General features: G+C 37.8%; 1 protein-coding gene across 1 annotated transcript in view; it reads left to right on the top strand.

Annotated features, from left to right (window-relative positions):
- EIPR1 (EARP complex and GARP complex interacting protein 1) overlaps positions 1–14,116 on the top strand; it is a 595,922-nt gene that overhangs the window by 206,348 nt on the left and 375,458 nt on the right. Inside the window, exon 4 of the mRNA XM_053709730.1 lies at positions 3,356–3,512. Coding sequence (XP_053565705.1) covers positions 3,356–3,512 — 157 coding nt within the window. The remainder of the gene's footprint in view (positions 1–3,355; positions 3,513–14,116) is intronic.

Below are 14,116 nucleotides of genomic sequence, written 5' to 3' on the forward strand. Positions count from 1 at the left end.
AGCAGGTGTTCAATCCTTAGATTGAGTGCTCTTTGTGTATGTATTTACAATATCCTATGTAAGTCTCCTGTCAAACACATGCCCAGGATTAAACCTGGGACTCCTGGTTCCCAGCCTTCTACCTTCTATCTTGAGCCACTGGAGGGCTTTGGCTCAGTGTAAAGTCCTACTGCCTGCACTGGCTGGTTCTCTAGCTCCACCTGACTGCTGCAGGCAGTTACCTAATCAGCATCACTGTAAAAGGCTGCTTTAAAGAGCACTCCATGCCCTGACGTTGTAGTTCATTCATTCTGCTTGTGCTTCTGCTGTGTTTCTGGAATTCAAGTTGTTTTGGTGTTGGCTCGGCATACCACCAAACACTGCCTTAAAAGTAAAATCAGTAGTTTATTTAAAAATCATTGAAAATATAACAACTTGTATTGAGCATGTAATACCAAACAATCAATGACGTCATCTGGTGGGTTTCGCAACCGACTGTCACTTTGTAAAATCACCAGTCGGGGCGAGACGGCAGTGCCTGTTGGTATTCGATGTGCTATTTTTGCAGTATACAGTCAGAAATACTCTTTTATAACCATTCATCTACCCTCTGTGACCATGGTGTCCTTGGATGATGACGCGTACATGTAAGCCTTTGGAGAAAGCCGTATTTAATCTGACTAAGGTACACTTCATGTGTTGGAAACAAATAGTCTACAATGGATATATATTTCTAACGCCTTTCTTATTATCAATTGTGGTTTTATTAAAGGTGCATGAAACAAAAATTTTCTTTCATGATTCAGATAGAGCATGCAATTTTACTGCTGCTATAAAATTGTCTTTGTTCTCTTGGTACCTTTAGTTGAAAAGCAGAGGCAGAAGCTAAAGAGCACTATATGGCAGCAGTTTTGCAAGAATGTTATCCATTGTCAAGAGCACTAGGTGGTAGCAAATACCACGAATACCATGGCAACAAAGCAAATTTAATAATTGAAGTATAATGGAAACTTTTTTAAAAATTGTATGCTCTTTCTGAATCACAAAATATTTTTTTTTTGGGATTCATAGCACTTAAACAATTTATTATGTACAACTAATTTTATTATAAGTACATTTTTAAGATTGCCTGATAATTCTTCCTTTTGTTCAATTCCTACGAATACTAAATAATCCTTATTTCAAATATTATATAGTACCTGTAGAATTATATGTTTGTTCTTGTCCCTACTATAGTTAAAAGGGAATAATTTTTTATTATAGCTTATGACATTGGATTAAATTCACTATTCACAAATGTGCATTGCTCCTCTGTATATACAGTAGGTTCTCTAGAAAAATGTAACTAACTGTTCTAGTGTGAGACAGATTTTCACGTTCTTCTGGTCACGTGAAAATCTGTATATCAAATTGTGTGTAACTAGGTTATTTTTAGTTCTAATCTTTTCTCAATGGCTGCTGCTCAGTTTATAAACCGAGTTCAGTTTCCAGATAAGGGATACAGATTAATTTGAAGCAGCAGACATTCCCTTCATATTTTTTTCTCTCCCTTCTCTTTTTTCTACACCCTCCCTCATCTCTTTCTCTTTCCCTTCCTGCCTCCCTCTTCTGTCACCTCCTAGCTCCCTTCTCCCTTTCTTATTTTCCCTTCCTCTTCTTCTGGGGTCGATTTATCAATTTGTTGCGGACAGGGGCATACATGCCCGGCACATCTTGCCTCAGTGAGATTGAAATTGGCCACCTTAGCGGTGGCGAAAGGTGAGGAAAATTTAGTTAAAAGGAAAGGTTAGGAAAGCTTCTTAATTACAGGCTGCAGGTTCTCTTGTGAGAACCTGCAGTTGTAGGGGGTCGAAAGGCTTGCAAAGCCTTTGATAAATCGACCCCTAAGTCTCCCCCTCCCTCCTCTTTGTCTTCCACTCCTCCTTTTCTCACTTTGATCTCACCCCTTCTCTTCCTTTCACTCCCTTCTATCTAAATGCTTCTTCTTCCCTACCGCCTCTTTAATTTTTCTGCATCCTCCCCTATACCCTTCCCCCTCCTCTCTGTTTCCCCTCCTCCTTTACTCTGCTGCTGCGTCCTCCCTCCTCTTTCCCTCACCTTTATCATCTGTTTCTATCCCCTTTCCCACATTTTTTGTCTTCCTGTGTCCTCCTCTTTATCCTCATACCTCCCTCCTCTCTTTCTCTCTCTCTCTCTCTCTCTCTCTCTCTCTCTCTCTCTCTCTCCTCCTCCTCCCTCCAACCTCACTCTCATCTTTCTCATTCCTCTCCATCAGCTTTTGCCCCTCACTTTTCTCTATCTCCTTCCTATCTCTAACATTATTATTTGCCAAATTCCACTGTGCACACTACTCCCATTTCATCAAATATGCAAATCAGTATGTAGTATAATTTTCATTTTGTGTCACAGCTAGGTCTGGGTCTTAGTGTGGCTACATGACCAGTTGTGCAGCTATTGCATTCCTTTTCTGATTGTCAGGGTTTTTTTTTTATAAACAATGCCTGTTCTGTTCATTTGTCTTTCTTTCATCCTGTTTTCTCTTCTAAAGCCTAGTTATACTGTACATAGAATGTTCTATGAGGAGAAAGTTTACTGTGGAAAGGGATGAGTGAGGTTAAACTTCACGTGTCTGTGGGCAACAACTATTGAGAAAACAATGATTTCACTTGGAACATAGCATTTCCTGTGTCTGTTTAGAGCACTTTTGACTTTTGTACCGATAAACCTACAAACCTCACAATTAATGTTTTTGTGGAGTTAACACTACAATATAAATGAAAAGTATTATTTATCGTTTATTTATGAAGGCCAGTATAAAAAACAATGGACAGTGCACATAAATGCATTATTCTATAATCCAAAAACAAATAATTTGCTATAGACATTTAACAGTATGTATTCTGTATTAGCGTAGGCACAGTAAAATAAAAAAACAGTGTCTGCTGAGAAGGAAGCACAAGGTGAACATTATAATTGAGTCATAACTAAGCTTTACCAACCATTTGCTTGGCAAGAGACAATTTTCATTTCTTCTGAATTTGCATAACAACAAAAAAGTCAAAATGATAGTTTAAAGGAAGTTTTTTCCCCTACCCTCTAAAAGAATTAAATTTTCATCAGGACATGAGGTTCGGCTTCAGAACATGGAGAAACTGGGTTAAACATATGCTAATTATGAGTTCTGCAAAGGACTGATTGCCGACTTTAGGGTTTTACCTCTGTCATATTGCTGCATTTTGTGACTTATTAACAAAAAGGAAGGGCCTTAAATATTTTAAGCAGCAGCTGTGCATGGTTTATATGTTTGTTAGAATACCAATGCTCCATTATTCCAAACGTGTCCTACATACACTAATGTGTCGTGTTTATTTCTCAGCTTCAGACAGCAAAGTCATGACATGTGCGGCTGTGTGGAGGATACCGAAGGAATTGCAGGCAGGCAGTCATGAATCTCCAGATGATTCATCAAGCAACGCTCAGACCCTGGAGCTTCTCTGTCACCTTGACAACACAGCTCATGGCAATATGGCTTGGTAGGGTTCAGTATGTTTTAAACTGCACAGAAAAAGAAATAAAGATTTGTGTGCACAGATTATATATTTAATGTGTGTATTAAGGGGACTTACAGCATGCGTTATATGCTATTTAAAACTATTAAATTGTCTAGAGATATCTATTTATAAATTAATTATCATTATTAAGCATCATGAAATCGAAAAAATAATTGAAAAAAATACAATAATATACTGACAGATAATTTATCAAATGACATTTAATAATTATATATTTTTTTCTATAGATCTCATTTTAATGTTGTCTTTTAACCATCTGTTTACCAAAGTACTTTATTGTACATATACAAACCTATGTAGAACATTTGGCTAACATTTAACAAACCGCCATGAATCGGCAGATAACAAAAGCATGTGTCTAGGAGTTACCTGAACAGGAAATCACCTGGGGGGCTTTATCACCAGAACAGAGAGAACTGTTCCAACTAAAAGAGAGTGGAGTCCCATTGTCTAAGATGATGTTTATACTTGGGTGGATGGAATTACAAACAAATGGGCCCCCACTCACATGTTAATGAGATGCCTGCTAGTCTAAGTAACCAAAAATCAGACACTCCCTAACACAAAATACAACATTTGTTTGGGAAGGAAATGTAAAAAGTTAAATGTTTGAACATATCAATAAGTTAAATATGGAATTAAGTATATGAAATAACCAGTATGATATATAGGCCTATGTATCTATATATAGTATGTATGTGACTTGTATGTTTATTTATTGTATATGAAGTTATATACGGATTGCTTGCCCAAATTATACAATCTAACAGGCTAAGACGTACATCGCTTACACACATGAAAAACAGATAATTGTTTTCAAAATACTGGAGAACTGCCCCTTTCATTAATGCATAAAAAGATATTGATAAAATATATATTTGCGTACATGTTAGTAGACATGGATGTATGTATGCATGTGTGTGTATGTATGTATATGTGTGTGTGTATGTGTATATATATATATATATATATGTGTGTGTGTATGTATATACATGTATTGTGTATATGTATGTATGGATATATGTAGATGTATATATACAGATAAATGAAAAATACGGAGATTGATGTATATATAAATTATCTCCCTATGTTAAAACCCATATGCCCAACTTTAAAGGACAATGCGCAAGTGATAAAGCCATGAATACTTATTTCAATATATTTGGTATATTTATGAAGTCTAGCTCACAAATTAGATAAATGAATATATGTATATCTATGTGTATGATATATGAAACATGAATTCTAAGAAGGATAAAATGTAAGAATTAGTTCACTTTTATAGCACAACTCACCATCACCATCTTGTGGTAAATTAGTTAAAGTACAACCAGCTATACTTAGCATTGAGTGAATTATTCCCAGGGGTTAATTAGCATTCATCCAATCAAAGCATTACAGATCCTCACACATCTGTAAATGGTTGGAGATTGGGGCGGAGTTGTAGTTCAGGATAAATTGGGTCACTGAGCACTCACAAGGAACTCTGGGTTGCATGAAAGAAGGGTGGATACGTTGTCCAATTTTCCTCTGAAACAGATATTTGAATCCTGGTTGTATCCATTCTATATTTTTGGTATCCTTGGAAACTTTTTGCCTGTTTTGCTGTGGATTAAGATACTTTGGGAAACCGGATGTAGAGAAAACCCATAGCGTGATTATTGATAACCCAGGGCTTGGAGGAGCAAACATTTGGGGAAGTATAAAAAGTCTATAATTTATATTTAAACAGTTGTGGCATTTAAGGTCCTTATTTAAGATTTGTATTAGATGATTATAGGCCCAAATTGTATCTGTACTTATCCCTATAGTCTACTTTATATTATCTAGGAATCTAATTCACCTGTAAATACAATCATCAGTGGGGCTTGTATCATGTCAGCAATTAACAAATTGCCAGATGGTACAAGCACCTTAAGCTCTCTAAACAAGTTATGCGTTTAAAATGCTGGTGCACCGTGCATACTTAAATACACTTTTAAAACAGCTATAGCTTTTATTAGAAGCATTTTTGCTAATGCATGCATATTACAAAATTGTTTCTGTTCAATACCGAAATGCACCCATGTGGTTTCCAATTTTGGCTGGAATATCCCTTTAATTCACTCTATTGTAAGAAAAACCCTGGTTTTATGTTTAAGTATATTTTATTTTAATAGTTTTATATTCCCTAAGGTTGAGACTTGCAGAGTCATTAGAGAGGTTTTTATGTGTTTCTTTGGTTGTAGACATTCTGAATCTGACTGATTGAAATGTATTATTAAGTTACCAAAACATAATTTTAATGATAATATTGGCTAAGATTATATTAAATAATTGTTGTTAGTAACACATATTGCATAATTGATCCATGCTGGTTCATTTTTTTTTTTTTTTTTTTTTGTTATAGACTTCACTGTTAGATTGGTACCCATAGGATCAAAGCAAAGTGTCGTAGCATATTTTATTTCATATTGTATCAGAGAGTTTGTTTTGTGTATAATTAAGTTATATATCGCTTGTTAGTAGCTTGTTTAATAAATCTGTATATATTTTTCCAAACTGAATCCTTTATACTCCACAAATACAATTCGCCGTGCTTTAAAAGATATAACCTGATTAGAACTACTAATAAAAAAGATAATACAAATATATGGGAGATTACCGATGAGACAATAGTAAATTATTTTGTAACATATATATATATATATATATATATATATATACATACATACTAACTAGGCTTACCAGAAGTCCCACGTTTACTGGGATTGTCCCGGTTTGGAGGCGCTGTCCCAGTGTCCCACCCAGTTGTTCATTCTGTCCCAGTAGGGTTGCCACCTCCAGGTTTCAAATCATGTGTCCGGGTTTCAGACCACCTGAAACCCGGACACATTATTCAAAATGTTTACATTTAGTTTACATTTAGTAATAGAGGCTGAGTGAGCAGCATAGGGTTTTTTAATTTTGTAGTACTACTTGGTTTATTTTTCTAAGAATTTAACACCCCCCCCGACCCTTGGTGTCATTGCCGGTAATAAACCTTTAGGGGAATCATATGGGTATGACTAGGAAGTACAGACAGGCAGGATTTTTGGCCTGGATCTTGCTTTACTTCATGCAGGATAGCATTTTGGCTATAATCTTCCTGCATTATGGTATAGAGTAGCCTCTTAAACAGCTTTAGCAGGTACGTGTTTCTTTTTTACTTTAATTCAATGTTGTATTTATGCCTTATCAGTATTTGGCTCTGTTCCTTAATTAGACACATAAAACACATATTACACTGCAGATATTAAATTGTGAAATTGATAATTATGAAAGTGATAATTATGCTTGATGTTTGGCATTATTTAGAATCTGAGATTTAGATTACTGATTTATTTGCCATGACAACGTAATGGTGCCTTTTTCACTAGGGGGCGGTGTTATGGTCTATTTAAATTGTGTGATTCACTTGTTTGACTGAGGAAGGGTAGAGTATCCACGAAACATTACACACATAAAAGCTACTACTTTAAAAGGACTGGTAATTGCCACGCCCCCCTTGCCCACGCTCCTGACCACACCCCCACTGGCACCGCACCAGATGGTCCCAGTTTCACCTCTAAAAATTATGGCCTAATACTAACACGTTGGAGGTTACCGCCGAGATAGTCATAATTAATATTGTAATCTAAAATATATAATACCTTGGAGCCACGGCTGACAATCAGTGATATCTTTCACAGAGATATTATGTTGTGTAGTAAAATTGTATTTTTAATAACAAAATTATATTGTGCAAACAGTGATTTCTTAGAAATTAAACAAGCGTTTTTATCTTATTAAATACCATACTAAAATAGCTATGTCCTCAACAAAAAATGACTCTAGCGTTTCTGTATATGATGAATATGTGCCCTCCCCCAGATCCTCTGTTCATGAAATGGTTCAGGCAGGAACTCTTAAATTTGAAGCCGTGAGCCACCTCATGGACAGGCTTGATATCGGGGATGATTTACACAGTATATTAAGGGATTTAAAGGCCAAAGGTTTAGTTAAAGATATGTGGGTTGAAGATGGTGAATTATACCAAGTTTTACTGACGCTTAATAAATGCATGGAATTAAGATGACAAAATAATTTTTAAAACTTGGCCGATCCTAATGTATTTGAGCTGTGAGATGTCTAGTCAAATGGCAGGACAAAACAGACAATTAGGACAGCAAAGGGGTGAAAATTATTCATTGCGAGAATTTGAAGAAGCCTTTGTTAACAGAAAGTTAGAGATTCTAGAAGCTAATAAAAAGATTTCTGCCTTAAATGAATATAATCAAAAATTAATGGCTAAATTAAAAACTTTAGAAGAAGATTATGAAAAATGCCAAAATGAAAATAAAACTTTAAAAGCTAGATATTGTGGGGCTGAAAAGGAATATGAACAGGAAATAAATGAATTAAAGAGACAAATCAGCAGCAATAAGGAGCCTTTGAATAGTAACACTAGTGTTGAAATTATTAACTCAATTAAGGACTGGGTCAGAAGTGAGTTTCAAAATATAAGGCAGGAGGATAAACAAAAGTCCCCAAATTATGGCCTTAATTCAGACCCAGAGATAACTTTTCCCCTTAGGCAATTACCTAACCCTGAAGGACAAGATAATTATTACACCTCAGAGGAAGAGGCCAGTTACTATAGTGGGTCAGAAGGGGGGCTAGCTTATCAGACAGCCCATATCAAAATGCACAGGTGAAATTTCAGCATAGTAAAGATAGGACAGATAAAGGCGCTCTAACCCAAACAATAAGATCCCAATGAAATCCGGTAATGTACTTAATAAAGTGTATGACACCCCTACGATAATCAAGTTCCTAAGTAAAGCAGTACACCCATTTTCCAAAAGGGGGACCACCTCCATAATTGATCATTTAGAGGCTTATGAAAATGCCTTAGCTATATTAAATATAAATGATGGGTAATCTAAAATTGAATTTCTGCCATGGGTATTTGAGGTTAAGCATCATAAATACTTTGCTTCACTAAAAGATATGAATGTCAAATCTTGGAGTGACATAAAACAACGGTGTAAAACAGACAATTAGGACAGCTAAGGGGTGAAAATTATTCATTGCGAGAATTTGAAGAAGCCTTTGTTAACGGAAAGTTAGAGATTCTAGAAGCTAATAAAAAGATTTCTGCCTTAAATGAATATAATCAAAAATTAATGGCTAAATTAAAAACTTTTCCGCAATATGAAATATTCGCATTTTCAACTACACTTTTCGAGGAGAATACGTCAAGGGCTTTGCGCAACATATTAGTGTTTTTCTATGTTTTGTTTTTTTTTCTTTTTGTCTTCTCCATTGACTTCTATGGGGAATACGTGAACGCGCACTCGATTTGGTTGTGTATTTTGCCATGTATAAGAGCTGTGCAAACCCCAAATGAAAAAAAGCCATGACACGTGCAATATTTTCGCAAACAGTTTTTCTGTGCAACTTGTAATCTTGCCCATAGTTATTTATAGGATTTGAGAGTGAATTGTTGTTTGCAACTGTGCAGTTAACCACTTAAAGACCACCTTGTACCCTGTATGTCGCGGGTCGTTAAGGGATTGTTTGGCTATAATAGCACGACACTTTTAGACCCTCCCTCCGGAATGTTTACTAAAAAAAACTATTGAAAAAGGCACCCCCATAGAAAGACCAACAATGTACAGGGTACGTCGCTGGTCATTAAAGGGTTAAAGAACGAGATTGTGGTAACCCTGCCCTATTTTCTTCCCTTAACCCCTTAATGACCACAGCACTTTTCCATTTTCTGTCCGTTTGGGACCAAGGCTATTTTTACATTTTTGCGGTGTTTGTGTTTAGCTGTAATTTTCCTCTTACTCATTTACTGTACCCACACATATTATATACCGTTTTTCTCGCCATTAAATGGACTTTCTAAAGATACCATTATTTGCATCATATCTTATCATTTACTATAAAAAATATATAAAATATGAGGAAAAATGGAAAAAAACACACTTTTTCTAACTTTGACCCCCAAAATCTGTTACATGTCTGTTACATGTCTGTACATGTCATCCCAAAGTATTGATCTAGGCCAATTTTGGTATATTTCATACCACCATTTCACCGCCAAATGCGATCAAATACAAAAAATCGTTCACTTTTTCACAAATTTTTTCACAAACTTTCGGTTTCTCACTGAAATTATTTACAAACAACTTGTGCAATTATGGCATAAATGGTTGTAAATTCTTCTCTGGGATCCCCTTTGTTCAGAAATAGCAGACATATATGGCTTTGGCGTTGCTTTTTGGTAATTAGAAGGCCGCTAAATGCCACTGCGCACCACAAGTGTATTATGCCCAGCAGTTAAGGGGTTAATTAGGGAGCTTTTAGGGAGCTTGTAGGGTTAATTTTAGCTTTAGTGTAGTATAGTAGACAACCCCAAGTATTGATCTAGGCACATTTTGGTATATTTCATGCCACCATTTCACCGCCAAATGCGATCAAATTGAAAAAAAAGTTAAATTTTTCACAATTTTAGGTTTCTCACTGAAATAATTTACAAACAGCTTGTGCAATTATGGCACAAATGGTTGTAAATACTTGTCTGGGATCCCCTTTGTTCAGAAATAGCAGACATATATGACTTTGGCGTTGCTTTCTGGTAATTAGAAGGCCGCTAAATCCTGCTGCGCCTCACACGTGTATTATGGCTAGCAGTGAAGGGGTTAATTAGGGAGTTTGTAGGGAGCTTGCAGGGTTAATTTTAGCTTTAGTGTAGAGATCAGCCTCCCACCTGACACATCCCACCCCCTGATCCCTCCCAAACAGCTCCCTTCCCTCCCCCACCCCACAATTGTACCCGCCATCTTAAGTACTGGCAGAAAGTCTGCCAGTACTAAAATAAAAGGGTTTTTTAAAAAAAAAACAAAAAACATTTAGCATATTTACATATGCTAGGGTATAGGATCCCCCCCATAGCCCCCAACCTCCCTGATCCCCCCCAAAACCGCTCTCTAACCCTCCCCTCTGCCTCATTGGGGGCCATCTTGGGTACTGGCAGCTGTCTGCCAGTACCCAGTTTGCAAAAAAAAAAGGTGCTTTTTTTATTTTTGTTTGGCTTTTTTCTGTAGTGTAGCTTCCCCCCCACACAGACAAACCCCCACCACCTTGCTGATCGTTTTTTTTTTTTTTAAACTATTTAGACATTTTAACATTTTTAATTAATGCATTTTCTGTAGCGTAGCGGTTCCCACCCGCTCCCTCCCCGTGCACGCGCCCGCCCCCGCCCTCCCGTGCACGCGCGCGCGTCCGTGCGCGCCCCCGGTCATCCCCGCCCACGATCCCGCCCCCCCTGCACATAACCAGGGCCATCGATGGCCGCCACCCGCCTCCTGGTCCGGCTCCCACCCACCAACGCAGGGAGCCACCGATCTCCGGTGCAGAGAGGGCCACAGAGTGGCTCTCTCTGCACCGGATGGCTTAAGAAGGTTATTGCAGGATGCCTCCATATCGAGGCATCACTGCAATAACCGGAAAGCAGCTGGAAGCGAGCGGGATCGCTTCCAGCTGCTTTCCACACCGAGGACGTGCAGGGTACGTCCTCAGGCGTTAACTGCCTTTTTTTTGAGGACGTACCCTGCACGTCCTCGGTCGTTAAGGGGTTAAGGTGGTTTAACTATGATTAATCTTCATTAATTAATAATAATGTATTAAACAGGTATTTAAAAACTGGTGTATTCTTTCTAAATTCAATCTAACAATTAAATATACATTTATATATATAAAGTAATATTCACACCTACACTACCTAGTTAGCCCACTGCTATTGCAAATACAGTAATGTTTTTCCTATCGTGATTGTTGATGGAAAACAATCTACCTTAAAGGGACATTATACACTCATTTTTTCTTTGCATAAATGTTTTGTAGATGATCTATTTATATAGCCCATAAAGTTTTTTGTTTTTGTTTTTTTAAATGTATAGTTTTGCTTATTTTTAAATAACATTGCTCTGATTTTCAGACTCCTAACCAAGCCCCAAAGTTTTATGAGAATACCGTCCGATACCTTCTCCAGCTTGCTCCTGTTTGTGTAAAGGGTCTTTTCATATGCAAAAGAAGGGGGAGGGGGGAAGAGTCTTATTTGCCACTTGCAGTGGGTTTTCCAGCTACCTTTTCAATAGAGCCAAACTGACAGCTTCTAAGTAAGTTTTTAAACAGTTTTATACTGGATTTCTCCTGTTAAGTGTGGTCAGTCCACGGGTCTTCATTACTTCTGGGATATTAACTCCTCCCCAACAGGAAGTGCAAGAGGATCACCCAGCAGAGCTGCTATATAGCTCCTCCCCTCTACGTCACACCCAGTCATTCTCTTGCACCCAACTAATAGATAGGATGTGTGAGAGGACTGTGGTGATTATACTTAGTTTTTATATCTTCAATCAAAAGTTTGTTATTTTAAAACAGCACCGGAGTGTGTTGTTCCCTCTCAGGTAGAATTTGAAGAAGAATCTACCTGAGTTTTTTTTTGTATGATTTTAGCCGGCGTAGTTAAGATCATCTTGCTGTTCTCGGCCATCTGAGGAGTGAGGTAAACTTCAGATCAGGGGACAGCGGGCAGGTTCACCTGCAAAGAGGTATGTAGTAGCATATTATTTTCTGAGGAGACTGAGAAAATACTGCCAATACCGATATAATGTAAGTTCAGCCTTAAATGCAGTAGTAGCAACTGGTATCAGGCTGTCATGTATGTATATTTACACTTCAGTATTCTGGGGAATGGCACTTCACTGGGATAATACTGTATGCATAAGACTCTTAGCCTAACTTGCAGTGGGAACGACTAGCAACAGGCTTTCTAATGACATTTCATTTATTTGATGTTAAACGTTTTGCTGGCATGTTAAATCGTTTAATTATCTGAGGTACTGGGTGAAAAATTGTTTTGGGCACTGTTTTTTCCACTTGGCGGTCGTTTTATTTAATTTAAGACAGTTTACTGACCTTCCTCACTGTTGTGTGTGAGGGGGAGGGGCCTATTTTGGCGCTTTTGCTACGCATCAGAAAATTCAGTCACAAGTCTGTTTTCTTCCCTGCATGATCCGGTTCGTCTCTACAGAGCTCGGGGGTCTTCAAAAGTTATTTTGAGGGAGGTAATCACTCACAGCAGACCTGTGAGATTGTGCTTGACTGTGATAAAAAACGTTATATTCTGTACATTTTTTCTGCTATTTAAGGGTTAGTTATCCATTACTAATGGGGGCAATCCTTTGCTAAATTGTGTTTTTACCGGAAAGAATTTGATGTTATAGTTTCTTCGGTTTATTGTTTTCTCAACTGTCATAACTTTTTTTCTGTGCTTCTTAAAGGCACAGTACGTTTTTCATATTTTTTGTAAATTGCTTTGTAAAGTATTTCCAAGTTGCTAGTTTGATTGCTAGTGTGTTAAACATGTCTGACTCAGAGGAATATCTCTGTGCTATATGTGCTAAAGCCAAAGTGGAGCCCAATAGAAATTTATGTACTAATTGCATTGATGCTACTTTAAATAAAAGTCAATCTGTACAAATTGAACATCATTCACCAAACAACGAGGGGAGAGTTATGCCGACTAACTCGCCTCACGTGTCAGTACCTGCATCTCCCGCTCGGGAGGTGCGTGATATTGTAGCGCCGAGTACTTCAGGGCGGCCATTACAAATCACATTACAGGACATGGCTAATGTTATGACTGAAGTTTTGTCTAAATTACCAGAACTTAGAGGTAAGCGTGATCACTCTGGGGTAAGAACAGAGTGCGCTGATAATATTAGGGCCATGTCAGATACTGCGTCACAGTATGCAGAACATGAGGACGGAGAGCTTCATTCTGCAGGTGACGGTTCTGATCCCAATAGAGTGGATTCAGACATTTCTAATTTTAAGTTTAAGCTCGAAAACCTCCGTGTACTGTTAGGGGAGGTATTAGCAGCTCTGAATGATTGTAACACCGTTGCAATTCCAGAGAAATTATGTAGGCTGGATAGATACTATGCGGTACCGGCGAGTACTGACGTATTTCCTATACCTAAGAGGCTTACAGAGATAATTACTAAGGAGTGGGATAGGCCCGGTGTACCCTTTTTCCCCCCCTCCTGTATTTAGAAAAATGTTTCCAATAGACACCACCACACGGGACTAATGGCAGACGGTCCCTAAGGTGGAGGGAGCGGTTTCTACTCTGGCTAAGCGTACCACTATCCCGGTGGAGGATAGCTGTGCCTTTTCAGATCCAATGGATAAAAAATTAGAGGGTTACCTTAAGAAAATGTTTGTTCAACAAGGTTTTATATTGCAACCCCTTGCATGTATTGCGTCTGTCACAGCCGCGGCCGCTTTTTGGTCCGAGTCCCTGGAAGAGACTCTTGACTCAATAACTATAGATGAGATTTCAAACAAGCTTAAGACACTTAAGCTAGCTAATTCATTTATTTCGGATGCCGTAGTACATTTAACTAAACTTACGGCTAAGAATTCCGGATTCGCCATTCAGGCACGCAGAGCACTGTGGCTAAAATCCTGGTCAGCTGACGTTACTTCTA

This window comes from Bombina bombina, chromosome 4 (genome assembly GCF_027579735.1).
Source record: "Bombina bombina isolate aBomBom1 chromosome 4, aBomBom1.pri, whole genome shotgun sequence".
Lineage (NCBI taxonomy): Eukaryota > Metazoa > Chordata > Amphibia > Anura > Bombinatoridae > Bombina > Bombina bombina.